The sequence below is a fragment of the Mustela nivalis genome, assembly GCF_964662115.1.
Source record: "Mustela nivalis genome assembly, chromosome: Y".
NCBI classification, from domain to species: domain Eukaryota; kingdom Metazoa; phylum Chordata; class Mammalia; order Carnivora; family Mustelidae; genus Mustela; species Mustela nivalis.
In genome coordinates, this window is record NC_139041.1 from 35,155,666 (window position 1) to 35,176,720 (window position 21,055).

Genomic DNA, 21,055 nt, shown 5'->3' on the forward strand with positions numbered 1-21,055 from the left:
TTTTCCTGCTTCTTATAGCTTCTAGATGCTGTAGTCCTTCTTTGGCTTATGATGCCTTCATCCATCTGCTCAGACCAGCTGAGTTGGGTCAGATCTTCTCACGATGCTGTGTCTCTGTCTCTGGTCTTTCTCCCCTTCCTCTCTCATAACACTTGGAAGGACTCACCCGCATCACTGAGGATGTCTCCCTATTTTAGGTCAACTAGTTAGCATCTGTAAGGAACACCTGGAAACTCAGTTCTCCCTTAAACTCTCGTAGGCACAGGATCTGGGGATTAGGATGTTGATGCCTTTTTCAGGGGAGGGGGTGTTATTCTGTTTACCTCCTGTCATGTGCTCGCCTTAGAAATGGCTTCTAAGAGTGGGCTTCAGAGAGTGGGGTTGGGTGGAGTGGAGTTGGGTGGAGTGGGTTGGGTGGAGGCCACTGTGCCCTGTCCATCTGCGCTGACTTCCGCCAACGGACAAACCACATTAACAGTAAAAAGCTTCCATTAGGAGGAGAGATGCTGGCTCTGATTAGCTATGCGTGTGGCTCTAAGTTGTGTGTGTGTATGTGTGAGAGAGAGAGAGACAGAGACAAAGACAGAGACAGAGAGAGGTGGGAAGACAATGGATTCATTGGGTTAACCCACCAGTTTACACCTGTCCCCTCCTGTACCTGACTGGACCCTGACAAGGACTCATTGCGCCCCTCCCCTGGGACTCGTCCCCTTCGCTGGGCATGCACAACCCGTTCTCACGTGACAAGGAGCCCCGGCGATGGGATGGCCCAAAGCTGGGATGAGACCGCCTTACCTTCCAGAAGCTTGTGCCCGGCCCCAGATGCACGGTCAGACGGGGGGCTCTGAACCAGGCACCGAGTTTGGTCAACTTGGCCAGTTCTTTGTTCTGAGTGAGCTCATGCGAGGATAATAAAACCAACACAATGAGAGCTTCTAGGCAGCTAATTCCAGGAGCGTTCCCCTTGCTTCTTGCGGGTAGAGGTCTCCAGTTGTACGCTGGGCGGGGTGGACCGGGATGGTATGTTAGTGGTCTTTGGACGACATCTGAATGACACACAACGTGATAGTACATTGATACCAGTGCACTTGAAGTTGTCCAGTGATCTGTCCATGGATGGATCCTGAGTGTCCAAGGCTCGCCCCAGCAGAGCGTCCTGTGTCAAGGATGGAAGTGGGTGTGTGTTCCATGGCTCGCGCTTGCTCCCCGTGTTCCCCAAGGAGGCCAAGTGGAGATATTTCAGGGTGGGAGCCTGCTACAGCCCTCAGCATCCCAGGTCCCCATGTAGGAGTTTTCTGTAGGATGCATCGGGGTAGTCCTTCCAGTCCCTTAGCTCAGCTCAGGGGTCCACTGGACCCCGTCAACATCTGTTTGCACCTTCCCAACCTGCTCGGTGCAGACAGCCTGCCCAGGCTATGTCCTGGGCGCCTCGGGACTCTGCGTAAGTGGACAGTTCCATGTTTGAGGGACTCATGTACCTTGGGCATGGTGTGTTTCGTGTTGACCTTCGTTCATCCCCTTCCCCACGTGGAAATCCCTACTGGTTTCTCCAGGAGGTCACCAAAGAAGACTACTGTCCCACAGACTCCCTGCGGAAATGCACGCGGTCCCACCAGGCAGGCACACCCAGCGTCACGAGAGCCCGTGTCCTGGGCAGGCACAAGAGACCCTGTGTTGAGGTGGTTGGTTTGCTGATTGCTCCGATGAAGCAGCTCTTGGAGGAGGTTCCCCGGGCAGCCTCCAGGGAGTTCTTCTGAAGTGGTTGACAATTAATTTGGTGGATGATTTCATCCCGCTGGATCATTATCCTGGGAGCCACTCCACAGAACAAAGGGCCAGGGCAGATGTGGGGCTGGGTGTGTCTGGGTAACAGCCGGGGCTCCGGAGAAAGAAGGTCTTTGTCATGCCCTGGGGCCCCCCGGGGATCTGAGCTGGGAGGGCAGCCAGAAGCGGGCTGGCTGTGCGGGGATGGGGGGGGGGAGTGCTCACGTTGGAGGCGTGTCCCTGGGCGGTCCCCGTTGACCCTTTGGAGCCAGCCAGACGTTTGGGGACAACTCCTGAGGAGGAAATCGTTCTGCAGAGATGGCATAATCCAGGAAGGGCATGGAGCAGCCAGTCTGCCCAGATTGTCCTCTTGTCCGGGGCTGGATCCCACGGTCTTTCCACCTTCAGAAAAAAGCAACGCGTGTAGGAAAATGAAATCAGGAATGACTCCTTATGCCCTGGACGCTCGGGCGTCGTTCTTGTTGGGAGATTGGACTTAGGAAGAATTTTCTTTGCTCCGTTTTTGCACAATTCCGTATTTTATTTTGGTGACAGATACGGGAGGGTCCATTGTGTGGATCTTTTCCAAGAACCAGAGTTTCCTCTCTTTGATTTTTTTTTTTTTCCTTCTTCTGTCGGTTTCCTGTTCTTCATTGCACGGATTTCTTCTTTGGTGTTTGGTCTTTCTTCTGCTTCCGGATGTGCTCGCCCTTTCCTTGACTTTTCTTTCTACGGTGTCGGAAAAACACAGGTTGGCAGCCAAGGGATACAGAAGCCTGTCCCCGGAACGCACCGCATTTCAGGACAGCTGCTCTGAGATCCGGGGGCTTGTGTTTCTTGGAAAAGAAAATCTGGGGGTGCCTCGGGGGGCTCCGTCGGCGAAGCGACGGCCTTCGGCTCAGGTCGTGATCCCAGGGTCATGGGATCATGGGATCATGTTCTGCTTCAGGCTTCCATTGTTCCTCTGGAATGTTCCAGAAACAATGCCACACACCGCAGTTGGTGTCCCAGGCTCCTTAATTTATTTTTTCTGCCATTGATCTTCAAGTCCCAAAGGGGTGGTGGGTCTGACTTTCACTGCCCTGCCATGATGGGGCTCGCATGGGAATGTGCCTTAGATCAAAATCGTGGTCTGTGGCTCCTGCCCCTGCCGGACGAGAGTCAGGCCTGGGATGTAGCAGACGGACCCTTCCCTTGGTTTCTTGGTTCACGATGGGATCCCAACATGCTTGCTGTCTACCTGGCTCACCTGCCTCTTCAGAAGGTGAAGAAGGATTGATTGTGACCCTAATGTAGGGACTCGGCTGGGGAATAGTTTCCGGTGTCTGTCTTGGACCCTCAGGCCCGTTCCCTCCTGAAGCCTCGTGGGGGATGATGTGGGAGCCCCGTAGTCATTGGGGAAGCAGGATTGAGCTATGGGAACTGGATATTCCTGGAGATGGGGAAGGAAGGTTGGAGGGAGATGGTTGGGGGCAAGCAGAGTCTCATCATGTTGTCCAGGAGCGCCTTTCATCCTAGAGGCTGTGGCTTGAAGTGGGAACCCTTAGCAGCAGTGAATGGAAGACTTTCTACATCTGGCTGTGATTTCTCCAAGAACATGTTCTTTGGTCAAGACTTTCAGGATGCCCGGATTTCGTATATGGCATGTCTTCCCTGCATTTGCAGTTCATTGAACACCTCTTGAGTGAACTCGTTGGTTGCATGATGGCTCGCTCCTATGAGCTCATCACCAAGACCAAAGTGGTTCTCCAGGTGGGGTGTGGAGAGCCTTCTGGGGACTCCATGAGTCAAGGGTCCTTTCATGGTACCATGAAGATATTTTTCATCCTTTTCTCTCTTTCTCTCTCTCTTGCCTGGGCGTGTGGCTGTTTCCGGAGGCTCCCCGACCTTGGGACGGTATCACCTGTGACCATCAGAAGACTATCATCCTTGCTGCTCTTGTGTTTTAGACATTTCTGCTTTGCTTGCTGATATGGTTACTATCTCCAGAGAGCGACGCCCACAAGCAAGCAGACATGGGTTACGGTCCTCAATCTGTTTCTGAAGGTCTTTGCCAAAGAATCTTGAGATCGGGGAGCTTGAAAACTCTTGTTTTAAACCAGTGCCCCAGTCTAAGGGGTTCTTGACGGACCACCAACAGGGACTGACTGATGGGGAATCTTATGTCCAGAGAGCCTTCAGGGAATGAAACGCCTCACTATGCCCCAATTATGTGGCTTGAATTCTCGTTTTTCATCTTGCGCCACCGAAGGGAACGGGTCGCTTGGTTCAAAATCGAATGCTACCAATTGCATCGCTTCTTAGGAACTCTGGGTGTCCCCATCGTGATGTAGGTTTGGGTTATCTTTGCAAAGGCATCATTTAGGCTGTTCTGAAAGTGATAATTAGCGTGTCCTCTGGGCAAGGAACTGCAGAGTTTATTTGGGGGACATTAAAAGATAGGGTGTAGTTTACATTTCCCAGAAGCTTACTAATACAGATAACTGAGAAAAGGTCATTGTGTTCAGGGTTGTAATCAAGGTGCCAAGAAGGAACTGGGATCTGATAGCAGATGTTCAGGGCTGAGTAGGGTTTCGGGTAAACACAAGTGGCGAGGAAGCACACAGCTTCTGAGGCGCTCCAGGACCAAGTTCTCCTAATGCTTTTGCTCTCCGCACCCCCAGCCTCCCTCACACATGGAAACTTTCTGAGTCACTCTTCCTGGTGTCCGTCTTCTTCTTCAGTGGGAAGAGACCGCAAACCCGGTGTTTATCAGGAGGTTACCCTGTGTGAGGCATCGAGATAAGTAAAGACATGTGATCCGAGGAAAGGCAGATAATTCAGGGCACCTAAGAGAAGACTGATGAAAACAAAAAGAGGAACACAGGAGACCTTTTTAGAGTCCTGTTTTCAGGGAAGTTGGAGAAGATACTGTTCCCATCAGCGAAAATAGGATGTAACAGCGAAAGAGAAACCATTGTGAATGGGATTGCGGAAAGTTTAAATAATTAAAACAGTAAATTCCCCCAGATCAAAGGGTGTCTTGGTCCTGATTGCTTCATGTCCACTCACCATGGAGGTGTTGGCTGCCAGAGGCACAGCTCTGATCTACACCTTTCTCTTGAGTGAGCATGGGGGGCATGTCTCTGAAGCAGTGTCTGTTGGGAGTCCACGTCTCCCCAAAACCAGGAAGCCCATTGTTGTACATTCCTGGGGCTGTTCTGACAAATCCCTGCAAACCTGGTGGCTTACAAGAACAGAAATTTATGCACCCCCAGCTCTGGAGACCAGAGTCTGAGATCCAGGTGGGGAGGGCCATGTTCTTCCTCAGGGAGGGTCCTTCCTGCCTCTTCCAGCTTCTGGGGCTCCAGGCATTCCTGGGCTGGTGGCCACGTCTTTCCATCTCTGCCTCCATCTTCATGTGGCTTCTTCTCTGTATCTGTGTCCCTGCTCTTCTGTGTCTTACCCTTATCATTGGATTTAGGGCCATCCTAAAGCAGAATGACCTCTTCTTGAAATCTTCAACTTCATTCCATCTGCAAAGACCCTGATTCCAAATAACACCACATTCGCATGTACTAGGGGTCAGGACATGGACCTGCCTCTCTGGGTGGACACAATTCAGCCCATGACACCCTTCATCCTTGACATGTCCACAGGATGGTGCCATGTAGAATTGTGGACCTTCTTCCCCCAAACCAAACCACTCAGCAGATCCCTGAACACCTGCCAAGGCTTCTGGTAGATGACCGCAGCTTCTCATGCTGACACCATCCCCTGGAGTCTTGTCCACCCTCCCTCTGCTGCCCACCACCCCCCTCCATTGCCGCCATCTTGGCTCTGCATGCTCCCTGTCACCCCTGCTCTTCACCCTTGGCTCTAGCCTCTGTCCTGATTGGTATCACAGCCCCCACACTGCCCTGGCTCTTCCTCTCAGTGGCTTCTATCATGACAAGGACATCTTTAAAACAAAACAAAAGCACACAGAACCCAAAGCCACCCCCACAGGCACTTCCTGTCATTGGGTGATTTCCTGCTGCCCTTGGCATGAAGAGCTCACTCAAGGGGTTTCACAGTCCCTCCCTTCTCTTGCTGTGCTCTCTAGTGCTCCTACGAAATTCCAGTGCTCTGTGTGGCTCCCGCCTCACTCCCTTTACTTCTTCCCAGTGACCCTCCAACGTAGTCTTCAGTCTGCTCCACTCTCCGGTTTCCATTCAAAACTTCCTCAAAAGGAAACGTCTTGGGTGCCCGGGGGGCTCAGTTGGATAACCCTCTGCCTTCAGCTCACAGCGTGATCCCAGGGTCCTGGGATTGAGCCCAGCATCGGGCTCTCTGCTCAGTGGGGAGTTTGCTCTCCCTCTACCCTTCCTTGAGCTTATGGTCTCTCTCAGACACATTCTCTCTCAAATAAATAAAATCCTTAAAAAAAAAAAAGTCTTTTCTGACCCTTACATTAATATAAGGTCCATTTGTTTCTTCTTCTACACACCTGTCTTATGGAGTCATCAAACCTGAGCAAGCTCATTAAACCCAAATGAGCTCATCAGTGTTGTCACAGCTATTAAAATTGATGGTTACTGTCCATCTTTCTGGCCTGATTGTAACTAACCCCAGTGAACGTGGAAACCAGACTTAAGTTGCTCCTTGCTGCTTTGCAGTCGTGTAGAACACCTGGCACACAGTCAGACCAATGGTGGGGAAAAATGCCGGACCTCATTGTGTTGACTGGATCTTTGTTCAGAAAGTGAGGTTATACCCTTGGGATGAATATTTTCACCCCAGGGACTGCCTAACTCATTTGTGGTCAACGGTGGAGTTTTCTAAGTATTTCTAACCTGGTAGTTAACCCTTGGTAACAGGAACTGAGCGTGAGCCCAATGGTAGAACTTAAAGCTGTCCAATATGGCAGCCGTTAGCCCCATGGAACACGGTAAGAGTAGTGTCTCATTAGCCAGTCAGTATTTCAGATCCTCAGCAGCCCCCTGTCAGTGCGTGCCTACTGGCAGCAGACAGCAGGATGGAGAAGCTTCCTATCCCATGGCAAGTTCTACTGGGCAGTGGGTCTTGATGGGGGACAATTCTGCCCCTACTGGACACTTTGCCGTGTCTCAGCTGCAGTTTGGGAGGCTGAGATGTGGGCATCAAATGGAGGAAGCTGCCTTAGTGAGAGAGATTCTGTCTGATTTGTCTGTCTGTCCATCCATCCCCTCCTCCATTAGTCTATCGGTCTGTCCATCCATTCATCCATCCATCCGTATATCTGTCCATCCATCCATCCATCCATCCAATTATCCATTATTGATCCAGTTATCCATCCGACCATCATCCGTCCATCCATTCATCCTTCTGTCTGTCCATCCATCCGTCCTTCCACCATTGATTCATTTATCCATCTGTCCATCTTCCATCTGTCCGTCCACCCGTCTGTCCATCCGTCCATCCGTCCATCTGTCTGTCTATCCATCCATTCATCCATCCATCCATTTATCCATCATTGATCCTTTTATCCATCCGTCCATCATCCATCCACCATCTGTCCACCCATCTGTCCGTCCATTATCGGTCTATCGTCTATCATCTATCAGCCCTCTATCTGGCTGTGTAATTATCCTCTAGCAGTCACTTGGCAGTGGTTTTCAACGAGTGGTGTTTCTGCTCCTCCGTGGACACCTGACAAGGTCAGGGGACAATTTTGTTTGATGCAGCTGGGTGTAGGGTTGCTCCAGGCATATGGTGGGTGGAGACCAGAGACGCTGACGCCCCGCCCGGGAGAGTCATGCAGTCCCAAATGTCCACAGTGCTGAGGTTGAGAAACCCTGATCTAAAGGGCTGTAGTACATTTTGGAGCATTTCAGGGGTGACTGTGACATTCCATCCCATCCTGGAACCAGCGTTGGGCTGCATGTAGGGCTGCCTAGCTTTTAAATTGGGAACGTGTGAAGACCCACCTTTGTTCTTCTTGGTGAAGATTCACCCAAGTGACATTCAGAGCTCAAAGCTGCAGATACCGTGCTTATAGGAACACCACAGCCGAGCCAGGAATTCCAGGCATTTCCCTTGTGGGACATTTGCTCCTTTTGGGGGCGGGTGGAAACTTCCTGTGTGTGTGTGTGTGTGTGTGTGTGTGTGTGTTTCCTTCCTGATTATCCGTTCTGTATCTCTGATAGGGGAGAGGATAATTTAGTAAATAACTTGTAGAATTGTGCTTTCAAAATGGCTGTTCTATTTTTATCTTTTGAAATAGGGAAATCGAATGTCAGTTGACTCAGCAAAATTCTGAGGGAGTTACTCGTTTAAAAAAAACAAAACAAAACAAAACACAAAGCCGTCTCAATTCACACAACCCACCTCCCACCCAGAGTTGAGATGAAGTAGTCCAGTCTTTTCACCTGATCTTTGAAATAAATATTCTAAGTTTAAAAAAAAAAAAAAAAAAGAATCTTCATGAGATTATCCAAAACCTCTTTTCTGTAAATTTTGCTTATTGAGGTACAATTCACAGGCCATATGTTTCACCCTTTCAAAGTGTCCAGTTCTGTGTTTTAAATTCAGTCACAGAATTAGCACACATTTTTTTCAAGGGCCTTGTCCCCCCAAAACAGAAGTCTGATTATAGTTGTGTACAGCAAGAATTTTATTTTTATTTATTTTTAAAGATTTTATTTATTTACTTGACAGAGTGAGCGAGTGAGAGAGAGAGAGCACAAGCAGGCAGAGCAGCAGAGGGAGAGGGAGAAGCAGACTCCCTACTAATCAGGGAGCCCAATGTGGGGCTTGATCCCAAGACCCTGGGATCATGATCAGAGCCGAAGGCAGATTCTTCTTTTTTTTTTTTTAAGATTTTTTAAAAAGATTTATTTATTTATTTGACAGAGATCACAAGTAGGCAGAGAGGCAGGCAGAGAGAGATGGGGAGGTAGGCTGAGCAGAGAGCTCGATGTGGGGCTCGATCCCAAGACTCTGAGAGCATGACCTGAGGTGAAGGCAGTTGCTTAACCCACTGAGCCACCCTGGTGCCCCCAACAAGAATTTTAAAAAGTGGGTTTTTGAAGGAGGATTGCATGTGTTAGATGCTATTTCATGTATTATAGCTTATAACCTTTTCTGAGATTACCAGGAGGGGGAAATGCCCCCCTCTAAAAAAAGTCAAAACGAAAACAAAACAGGAGAGTTTTACAGTGATAAATTCATGCATTGTGTTATAGTAGTGAACTCTTAACACCGTGGGTTTGAACTGGGAGGGGTCACTTATATATGATTTTTATTTTATTCTAATTTTTTTAACAATAAATGCAGTATAGTACTGTAAATGTATTTCCCGTAGCATTTTATTAATCAAATTTTCTTTTCTGTAGTTCACTGTATTGTAAAAGTACAGTAAATAATGCATAGAACATGCACGTTGTGTGGGAGTCAGCTGTCCTGAGGTAGGCTTCTGGTCAACCATGGGCTATCAGTAGTTGCGTTTTGCGGCAGTCAGAAGTCGCATGCATTGTTTGGCTGCATAGGAGTCGGCACAGCTAATCCTTGCGTTCCTGAAGGGTCAGCTGTCTGGGTCACTCATGGAGTCCGAGAGCCTTCCTGCTGGGTACCAGTCTTGCTAAATTCCTTCAGACCACATCAAGCACCTGCTCAATGAATGTGTCATTTTCCCACCAAGTCATGTACTGTTAGTGCATCTTGGGCCACGGCAGGGGAGGAGGACAGGGGTGTACCATCCTCAGACAGTCTTTGGATCTGAAGCGTGGTCCAGACCCTTCAGTAGCTTCTTGGGGGGTGCCACCCGGGAAGGGTCGTGGTCAGTACTGCTTGCTGTAGACTCCCTCTGTCACCCTCTGTACCTTAATGTACCACACCAAGTTGAAGGAGAAGGAAGCAACGTGTTCCCTGGAAATGCAGGGCAGGGCACAGTGGCTGGCCAAGCAATGGGCAGGGAGGTGAGGGGTGCTCTATTCACTCCTGGAGACACTGCCTTTGAAGCGTGCTTCTCTGCAGTATGCGTAGGGAAAGCATGCACCCCAACATTTCCTTCCCACGTCTCTGCAGCCCTGCTGCGAAGCTGTCCTGTAGATTTCCCATCCACCGTTGGCCTGTTGACCACCGCCCCCCCATTTCAGCGGCGCAGGGTCTCCTGCACCCTCCTATCCTCCCCTGGAAGGTGCCTGCCCTGTTTCATTAGCATCTGGGATGCCCGTTGGATAGTGCACGGAGCATCCTGATTGAGGGAACACTGCATATTAGGTAACTATGCAGGATGCGGGTGATGGTGAGCTGCATGGGTCTTTAACTCAGACATGGCTGTGCCGTCCCTCCCGCGTGTCAGGAGCGACTCTCACTTCCCTTCCTAGCAGTCGCAGCTGGTGTGTTTAAGTGCCGTCGTCCGTGTGTTACTGTTCTACTCACGCATGGCGTGCTGGGTGTAGGCTCTTCCAGGATGGGGGGCAGACACGGGCTCGGTCTGGTGCTGGTTTCTTGTTTTTTTCTCTCTGTGCTTGAAGCTCTTGAGTAGTTTTGAGCGTCCCAACCTTGTGTGGCCTATTATTATGTGAAGCAGGAAGTTAAGTGTTAATGCCAAGTGGGTTTTGGTGAAGTTTTCTTTTCTGTTTGGGGAATATGCTTAAAAAGGGAATTAGTATCTGTCTGTCTGTTTATAAGCTGGTGTCATTCTGTCCATCTGTCCGTTCACCCATCTCTTACCTATCTCATTGTTGTTCTACCTCATCTATCAATGTATGTATGAACCACCTGTTCATTTGTCTATATCTCTCTTTATCTACTAGCTGTCTAATCTTTTTGTCTCTGCGTCCGTCCACCCCATCCATCCATTATTGATCTCCTCTCTCTTACTTATATCAACTGTCTGTCAATAATCTGCCTGTGATCTGTGTCTGTCTGTGCTGATCTAGGAGCTTCTATTATCTTCTCCTCCATGCTTCTGTCCATCCATTATCTGTCTCATATATCTCTTCAATCACTCAATGTCTCTGTCCATCCATCCACCCACCCACCCATGTATTCGTCTGTCTGTCCATCCATCCATCTGTCCATCCATCCATCCACCACCATCCATCCATCCATCCATCTATCCATCTAACTATCCATCATCCATCCATCATCCATCCATCCATCCATCCATTCATCCATCCATCCATCCATCCATCCAACCATCCATCCATCCATCCATCCAACCATCATCCATCCATCCATCCAACCATCCATCCATCCATCCATCCAACCATTCATCCATCCATCCATCCATTCATCCATCCATCCATCCATTCATCCATCCATCCATCCATCCATCCAACCATCCATCCATCCATCCATCCAACCATCCATCCATCCATCCAACCATCCATCCATCCATCCATCCATCCAACCATTCATCCATCCATCCATCCATGTGTCCATCCATCCATCCATCCATCCACCCATTATCTGTCACATGACTGTGCATCTCTCCATCTTTAACGCCTTCTGTGACTCTTCTTACCCTGGGATCAGGGAACACAGTTTCTCTGTAACCCAGTCAGAGTCCATTCCATGGCACAGAATAAAGCCCTATTGTCATAGCCAGATTAAATAAATAAATGAAGTGGCATTTAATTTTGGCTATGCCTTTGCGGAGGAGGAAGGAGTCCTGAATACAGACACATTCAAATCAAACCTAGTATCCATGTCTGTCTTTGTGTTTACTTTTTCTTTTTCTTCTTTCTTTTTTCTTTTCTTTTTTTTTTTTTTTTTAAGCAGGCACCACACCCAGCATGGAGCCCAGTGTAGGGCTTGAACTCATGACCCTGAGATCACGACCTGAGCTGAAATCAGGAGTCAGACGCTTAACCGACTCAACCACCCAGGCATCTCTTTGTCTTTGTTTAAATAGAAATGCCTTTGTAATTATTTGTGTACATGTGAATACTTTTATGTGATTGCAGCTGGTGGTGGTTCACTCTGACCTGTCCGGGCTGGCTGCCAGGGGCTCTTTAGTTGGGATCAATTGCTACCTTTTCCTTATTCTTCTCTTGTTCTTTTCCACAGCGTGTAAACAGCGAGGTCGTGGGTTAGGTATTTAAACTCCTGTGCTCAGTTTGAATGCTCTTTTGGACCTGTGCTGTGTTGTGGTTCTTGTGTGTCTGTTTGATTATGAGCTCCTTGGGAACTGAGAGCATGTCCCGCTTGTAGTTAGTTTTATGTTTATAGTGGAAGAACTCATGGGGCGCCCATCTGTGGGGGAACTCTGCTTGAAGGGAGGCCAGCGAGAGGCATGTTTCTGTCTCTGGGAGTGTCAGGGGGAACAGAATTTCATTTCATTCTCATTTCTTCATTTCTGCAGTTACCAGCAGTCAGGCTCAGGGCCACGGGCTAGGATGGACTCATCAATTAGTGGCACTTGCTTAAAAACTTACAGGGACAGCGGGAAGAACATCACGAAGAGTCTTTTATAGGAAACTACAGGAAATGCCTCTTTTCACGGCTGTCAAAAAACAGTGAAATCATTGAACTAAATTTAGCAGTAGACTAAATGTGTGGTGGAAAAAAAAAAAAAAAAAGTAACCTAAAAGGAACTATCCAGGAGGGAAAGATTCTTAGCAGCTGGCTCGGGATGTTGTCCCTCCTAATTTTTTTTTGTTTGTTTCTTTGTTTTTATGGTAGCAAAGGAAGGTCCACTCAGATAAGAGAGAAGGCGGCAGGTGACCTGCTCCAGTCACCGGACTTCCAGCTAATCAGACTGAACAGATGTTCTTGGAGCAAGAGACTTTATGGATTCCTTTTGCAAAATATCTGTAGTCAGATCCTGCATCTGTGGCCTTAGGTGATAGGGTTACTTTCTTTCCTTTTTTTTTTTTTTTTTAAGATTCAATTTATTTATTTTTCGATAGTGTGCATGAGTGAGGAGAAGGGCAGAGGGAGACAGAGAAAGAATCCTAAGCAGACTGCATGCTAAGCCCAGAGCCTGATGTGGGGTGAGACCTCACCACCCTGAGATCAAGACTTGAGCTGAAACCAAAAGTTGGGTGCTTAATGGACTGAGCCACCCTGGTGCCATGTAATAGGGCTTTTCGAAGATGACAACCTAGGTTCCCATCTAGGGTATAATGATCGAGATGACTTTTTCTAAAACTGTTTAAGTAAAATATATGACTATTCATAATTTAAGAATCACAAGATGTTGTAAACCACAAGATGGGAGAGTCCCCGTGTGCCCTCACTCCCAGAGGTAATATCTTCCATAATCAAAGAGTGTCCATGAAACTAGGAACTGGCTTCTCTTGATCCCATTAACACCTGTCTGGACCTCACTTGGATTACAGTGGAGATTTTTTTTTTTCTTTTTACAAATATATGGAGATGCTTTAAATGCTCTATGGTGCATTCTTTGTGAAATCTGAGGTATTTAGGGCGAAAGGTGTTTATGCCGTACAGGAACATAGGACCGAGATGCCACCCTGGGATCTAACTTCCTCCTCTCGCCTGCTTCTCTATCTATGTGGGTTCCTCTGACTTTGCCCACATTTGCAAAAGGACCTCCATTGGTTTAGGCAAGAGATATTCTGCTGCTCCTTCCATTAAATGGTTTCCTCCGTTGGCGTATCCATGAATTCAGTCATCCGCACATTTATCCAACTAACATGTGCCCAGGGATTAATCACACGGGTATGGAAAACATGAGCCTACTGCCCCAAGTTACAGTCCAATCCCAACATGGACCCCCCCACACACACACAAAATGGTGGTCTCTGATATTTTGGAAGTTGGTGTGTTGACTGGAGCATTTTTATCGTGGCTAAACTTACAGTAATGTTTTTCCCGTGATTCTCTAAGTAAGAGCACTTCTCACACCCTGGGCATTTCTAGTTCTTGTTGGTCCTAGTTGGTCCTCCCAGAGCCATGGGTACTGTATGGTGAGTTGATATCCCAGGTGTACTTCCGTTCCCCAATATTACAGACGTGGTGTAGAGAATCTGCCTCAGAAGGTGAGCAACACCATAACATCTCTTTTCAGATGACATATCTTCAGCTGCATGTTTGCGGAAACTTCTTCGGAAGTGTTTTGCACATGTCAGACTTTGGAATTATGATAATGTGGAAGTGGGAATATCAGCCCTTCTCTCTTTTGCCCTGTAGCAGGAGATTTATCTCCAGTCCCCATAGTCTGGTGTAGGATCCTTTTCCCATAGGGTATGTTCTGTCATTCAGTCAATGGTTGATAGATGTCGGCATCTCCTACCCCAAAGAATAAGGAGTAGAAATAAATGCCAGTTATGTTTAATGGAGCTTACTTAAAAAAACCTATATCACCCTAAATTTTTTTGGTGGGGGGGACGATTAATGTTCTTGATATAATATACACACAACAAAATTCATGCATTTTAAGTGTCTCCATTGATGACTTGTTGACAAATGCATAGAGTTACATAACCGCCATCACACAGAACATTTACAAAGCTGACTTCATTTTATGCTGATGGAAGATTCATTTATTACCTCCACTGAGATGCCGGGTGGTGGGCTTTGCATGTGTTATTTTATTTAAAGCCTGTTGGGCGTAAAGACTTTTTCTTTCCAGTTTTATTGAGATGTTATCGACAGCACTGTGTGAGTGTAAGGTGTACAGCATAATGAGTAGACAAATAGGTATTTTGAAATGATTACCTCAAAGTAGTTAACATCCATCTCCTCATGTAGCTAAAGAAAGTTATTTTTCTTATTGTGAGGACTTCTAGGTTACTCTCTTAGCAGCTTTGACATATATCCTATAGCAGTGTTAACTGTAGTCATCAGGTTGTATGGTAATGTCCCGGGACTTAGTTATCTTACAGTTGGAACTTTGCACCTTTTGACCATCTTTATCCAATGTCTCTACTCCCATACCCCACCTCCAATAACTCCAAATCTGAACTCTTTTCTATGAGTTTTTCTTTTTTCTTTTTTAGAATCCACATATAAGTGAGATCATTCTCTCTTTGCCTTTGACTTATTTCACTCAGCATAGTGCCCTCAAGGTCCATCCATGTTATTGCAAATGGTAGGAATCTTTCTTTCTTTCTTTCTTTCTTTCTTTCTTTCTTTCTTTCTTTCTAATGGCTGACTGCTATTCCATTGTGTATCTTACTGGGCAGAGGCAGATCCTGTGGCCATCCTGACCTGCAACAAAGCTAAAAAAATGGACTTTTCTACTTTCTGAAGGAAGTTATTGAAGGAAGTTATTGAGACCTGGGGGTATATACTGGTGAGGCTCCCAACACCAAGTGGAGAAATCTCTGCCCATTTTCTTTCCACCACCTTTATGCCTTACAACCAACACCATTAATGTTGTCTTGTGTTCTGTGCATTTAAGCTGGCCGAGCTGAAAATTGTAGAGTGCTAGTTTCATCCACCTTGAACGAGACTCCTATCCTGTGTGGTCCGGTCACCTGACTGTGGCGTCCAGGGACTCCTGCCTCCCCCAGGGTAGCTCAGGCTCCAGCTGCCTGGGTGCATTAGTAACCCGTTTGGAGTTCTGTGTGCTTTCAGCTGACCCTGCTCAGACAGAGTTTGAAAGATGTTGCCTCCAGCTTCGTTGTTTCCACGTTGCTGTGGAAAAATCTGAGTCATAGTTGGTGTTGTCTTTTACGTAGGCACAGCAAACATCCAGATGCAGGTCAGAGACTAGGGCTGAAAATGCAAAATATGATCCAGTAAATGCAAACCCAGTGATGAAGGGGCTCCTTTCCCGGGGGTGGTGAGAAAGGTGATCAGGAGGAATGGTACCGGAGAGAGAAAGGAGGGGGAAGCCACATGGTCTTCTTTCTACCATAAAAATGAGACAACATGGCAGGACTTACAGGTTGCACCATGCTCTGTCCTGTTGGAGAGAGGGACCATAGAAGCCCAGGAATTCATGTGTTTGCCCCAGTTCACAGATCAAACAAAGGGCAAATCTTTCAGCAGATGCTGGTGTCCCCAGCTATATGCACCTAGCCCAACAGAAACCTCAGTGTCTTCCTAAAGACCTTTAAGCTCTGCCGGTTCATCCTCTTTACAGCCTTCCCCCCCCCCCCCCCCATAGCCCGCCCCACCCCACCTCCCATTTGGGACCCCATTCCACAGCATCTCACCCCATGCGACTGCCTTACCCTGTTTCAATTCCGTGTTCACTTCCCAGTGACCTTCCAATGAGCACACGCCTCATCATTCGCTGCTCCTTACACAACACTTGCTTTCCTGGGTTTTCACCGCTCCCTCTCTGCTCCTCCTAGGGTAAAATATTCATGATCGGAAACTCTGCCTAAAAGCCAAGGTTACTCATCGTGGGCCCCGCCCCTCCCCGCCGCCAAGGAGGCAAGGAGATATATTTCACAGCCTGGCAATGCTCATTTATAGAAAACGCTAAAACAAAATGTTTTTGCTTGAGTGTGACTCCGTGCTCTTGCTCATGTTACCGTACATAGGTCCTAACCCTGTGCAAGAAGAAAGGATGTCCGCCGCTGTGTGGTTGTGTTAGGAGGGAGGAGAGAGTCCTTTGTCTTCCCCACAGATCTTTCTTCCTTTCTCCCTCTTAGGTTAATTGCCATTTTTCCAACCAGAGAGCCTTCTTGTTCACCGTTCCCCAGACTTTCTTCCCCAGAAAGACCCCTTCCCGTGCCTCATTGCTTAGACACACGGTGATGGAAAACCCAGCCAACATGGATAAGCTCACTGGGCACCATGGAACCCAACGTTCACACGTACCGATTTACATTTTTCTGCCCCTCTACTTTACCTTTGCTCTAGTCACAGAAAGAATTCCTTTGGATCTTTGATCTCATGTTTGCATTAAGTGGTTGCCCACCGGTTTGATGGGTGGACACCATGCCCCACACTGAGGCACAGAGGAACAGGACAGCTTGACGGTGGAGAAAGAAGGTGCATTTGGGTTGGAAATGTCCCACCGGGGTACAAACGAGTGTCGGATTTCCTTGCATAGTTGTATTTTAAAATTTCACCCCAATCTCAGCCCTCTCTCTCTTTATATCCTACCCAAGAAGCCATCTTTTCTTGTATCATGTAGGTATCTATCCCATTTTCCAGTCCTTAGCAAATTCTAAAATAAAGACCAAACACTTTGAGCAGGCATTAATTAACGTGTTCAAAAGCCTTCTTCATGAGCGTCACGTGCCCAATACCTTTGCCTTAATCAAGAAATCCCAAAGAGAAATGCCACAACACATCTTTACCACACTTCTGCATCCCACCTGTCCTGTATGAGTGTGTGCTTATGCGCGTAGTCTCCACAGTGGCCCATATGTAGAGGGGATGGCCAGCTTTCCCTCTAATTCAAGAACATTTCCAAGGCAGATCTTTGTCAACCTGCCTTTGATATGTCTTTGTTGACGTGTGTGTCGTACATGCCCTCACCTGAAAGTTCCTGAATGGAGCTTCTTGGAAATACTCTTACCCGCCATATACCACGGTTGGGAGCTGCAGAAGCTGATGGATTCTCTTAAGGTCCTGATGCAGCCTGGTGTGCTGTCTCCCCTTCCAGGCACCGGGACATTTGGACGGGTGCAGCTGGTCAAGGACAAGACAGCCAAGCATTTCTTTGCTCTGAAGGTCATGAGCATCCCTGACGTCATCCGCCTAAAGCAGGAGCAACATGTACACAACGAGAAGTCGGTGCTGAAGGAAGTCAGCCACCCCTTCCTGGTCAAGCTGTGAGTCTCCCCCACCCCCTCCACTGCCTTCTCTGGGTCCTCTCCCTCTCTGAGATGCCGGGTTGGGGGTGGGTGTGTGAAGTGAGGTCACAGCTGGCCCTCTGGCCGGCTGGGACCAGAGCCTCTGCCTGGGCCTTGCTCCCATCCTGGGTGAGCAGTAGGAGTGTGGGTGGTCCCACCAGACACTCCATTCCCCTCATCTCCTTCTGGGTCACCATCACCAGGTCAGCCTCATTCATCAGGTCACTCCTTGGGTTTCTCGAGGACGACTGTATCTCCATTTGGACACACCACAGATGTGCCCAGTTGAGGGTTCCCCGCACTGAACAAATAAATCCCTGTTCTCCCACCCTGTTTCCTAATACAGGATAAGACGATTCTGCACCCAGGTGCCAGAGATGGGAGGCCCAGATAGGGCTCTCTTTTTCCCCATCCACATTGTGGGTGCCTTCCAACCGGGGTCCATGTCTCCCCTCCACCATCTTCTTCTTGTTCCTTCTCATTCCCAACCCACAGCCCCTGCTTGAGCTGGGGCCCCCTGTCTCTGCCCTGATGTCCAATACTGGCCTCTCACCTGGTTTTGCCCTAGCATCCTTTCTTCCTTCCTTCCAAGGCATTCTTCATCTTCCAGCCATGGTGATCCTCCCCAGATGTCTGTCTGGTGACCTTCATTGGTGCCTACAGATCCACGGGGAATAGTGACCCCGGAATCTGACCCGAGCCACTTAGGGCTCATCATGGACTGACCTCTCGGTTTACCTTCTGCTTGCTATCTCTTTCCCTCCACCCTGCCACCCGTGGTCCCATCTCGGAAAGCCACCTGCAGTGGGGGGGAAGTGCCACCTGCAGAAGGAGGCAGGTGCCATCCTTGTGGTCATTCCCTGTCTCAGGCAGGCCACCCCTCCCCTGCAGTGCCTCCTTTCTGTGTGTCTCCCCACCAAGCATCCCTCCCATTGGACCAACTCCTGTCTTTCTTCTCTGATACACCTGTCCTCACACAGAGACAGCTCTTGGTCACAGCTCTGGAACATCTCCCGTGTACGCAGACTCTGAGAAGGACGTCTGTAAATGCACAGCTGCCCAAGCTTCCCACCCACCCTCCAAGACCAAAGCAGCGTGTTGCCCAGAGTCCCTACTCTGTTGCATGTTTAATGAGGAGGAGAAACGAATAGGCTGAATTTTTGTTTTGTTTTGTTTTACTTTCCTTTTATGGAGCTGTGGCTGATCTTGTGCTGATAAAGAGGGGTCAGGTGCATCTCAGGGTTTCAAGTCCTGGAAACAGAAATAGCCAGCGATTCGGGGACTCAGCGTTGCTCACTCACCACGTGTGAATTCTCCCATCCGGTCCACGGTGGAACAGCCATTATAAAAACGAGTGCGTTAGATCTTCTTCTGGAATTAAGGAAAGCGTCTAGTTATGTCTCTTGGAGGAACTGAAGTAGTGATTCTAGGGAGGATCATTAGCTCGCTAGGGTTTTAAATAAATATCTTCTGGAGACCTGGGCTCCGTTATGATATTGCCAGATTGCGGTCACGTGTCTAGGTCTTCCTTCCCAAGACAGGGAGTCTCAAGCCAACCACTTCATGGTTGAGAAGACACAACGACCTTATGTTGACACATGATGGACTCTGGATGGGCTTTGTGATTGCAAAACTGGAGTGCAGGTCACAGTCAAATGTCGTCTTCTTATATGTCAAGTTCAGTGAAGGGTGTGGTTGAGGAATAGGAATGTCTCCTCATCATTAAATGAACATGGAATTTGAGGAACAATTCACTAGTCTTCTCAGAAGGGTTATCCTCATTGGCAGAATGTGGTAGGACGTCATTTAAAAATTTGTCTACCAATCCTGATCCATTTTTGGTTTCTCCCCAACAGTACTGAGATACTGCACAAAATGAGGCACGTTGTCGTGTCTGCTCAGTCCTGAAATGCTCAGATTCTGGAGAAATTATTATCAACAACAGATCCTTTGAAGATGTAAAGTGATGTGAAGTGATAAACATTTCCAGGTGACCGTTACGTGAAAATTATGGAAAATGAAAGTATCAGTCCACTTGGGCTACCGTAACTCAATACCATGGAGTAGGGTGCCTAAACAACACACATTTATTTCCCATAGTCCTGGAGGCTGGGAGTATGAGATCCAGGCAGGACTGAGGCTGATTCCCCCTGATGCCTCTCTCCTGGGTGTGTAGACCCTGTGTTCTCATTGTGTCCCTACATGGTCATCCCTCTGTGCGTGTTTTGTCTTCCCCTCTTCTTTTTCTTCTTTTCTTTAAGAAGATTTTAAGATTTTATTTATTTATTTTTTTTATTTGAGAGAGAGACAGCACAAGGAGGGGAAGAGGCAATGGGAGAGTCCTATGGGATCTTGGTGTACCCTACTGACCTCATTATACCTTAATCCCCTCTTTAAAGACCCCATATCCAAATATGGCCCCATTCTGAGGTCCTGGAGTTAGGACTTCAACATGTGAATTTGGAGAGAGGAGATATAATTCAGCTATAACACCTACTTAGTGACGTGCCAAGAGTAGACCTCTCAGAGCACGTGGATCATATTACGATATTCTTCTAGCGCTTGCTTTTTTCTGTGACACCAGGTGTGTCTACACACTGGGTATGAGTTGAGCTAGTGAAATCAGACTCTGGAAGTTCTCTGAACATAGCACGGAGATCATGCTATGGATGGGATCCACGTTTATGGGTGGGAGCCACAGAGTGTCCAGGTCCATGTGGTGAGGGACACGTACTAGTGGGGAAAGACCATCCATGAAGAATGTATTTAGTCCCCCAGCTGCACAGGTTGTCTTGTGAATGGAGGTCACTCCACCCGACATCCTGCATCCCAAACTGTCTGAAAACATGGAGCAGGTTTTGTTTGCATTTCTTGAGGCCACGTGGAATGCTGCTGATTCTGGGTATCAAGCTGGTTATTTGGGCTTTGAAGTTGGGGTTGAGTGACTTGGCAAGTCCGCCGGCGGCATTGTCCGAGCTCAGTATGAGAACCGCTCCTCTAGTATTTTTGAGAAGATGTCTGGGGATTCATTAAATGCACACTTGAGAATAAGTTCTGTTTGGGGATAAAGTCGTTCCAAAGGCCAGCTCAGCCCATGGCGATAATTTTAGAAGAGCTGAGTAACTTACTTTCTGGGGTGCAAAATCCAGATTTCTGTGGGACAGAGGCTTGGGGTCTGCTCTTTGCCCTTTTGGGGGCATAGAAATTGCTGGTGTCCTAAAGTTGTTTGACTCCAGAATAGGGTTTTCTGCCTTGGCACCATTGACATCAGGGAACCAGATCATTCTCTGTGGTGGGCTGCTCTGTGTCATGTAGGAGCGTAAACAGCCTATCCGCACTCCTCCAACTCAGGCCAGTAGCATGCCATGTACATGTAGAGAGGAACCTTCCCCAGACCCTCCTCCTCCGTCTCTCCTGTGAGCATGTGTCCTGCTTGCCTGTCTCCTGGTAGAACCCAAAGCCACAGAGTTCGGATCTCACTGTCTGCACAGAAAAGTGTCAGCACATGGCAGGTGTGCCAACTCAAGGATGCTGAGTGCAGGGATGGGGAGGGAACACCCTGGGTACAGTACCCACCACACTCCAGACAAGGAGAGCAAAGAGATGGAGTTTCGGGA

The 21,055-nt window shown here is 48.1% G+C and overlaps 1 protein-coding gene across 1 annotated transcript in view; it reads left to right on the forward strand.

Moving 5' to 3' along the window:
- Positions 1 to 21,055, forward strand: part of LOC309856943 (cAMP-dependent protein kinase catalytic subunit PRKX) — an 81,639-nt gene that overhangs the window by 11,176 nt on the left and 49,408 nt on the right. The window contains exon 2 of the mRNA XM_082718748.1: positions 17,249 to 17,417. Within this exon, the coding sequence (XP_082574874.1) occupies positions 17,249 to 17,417 (169 nt within the window). The remainder of the gene's footprint in view (positions 1 to 17,248; positions 17,418 to 21,055) is intronic.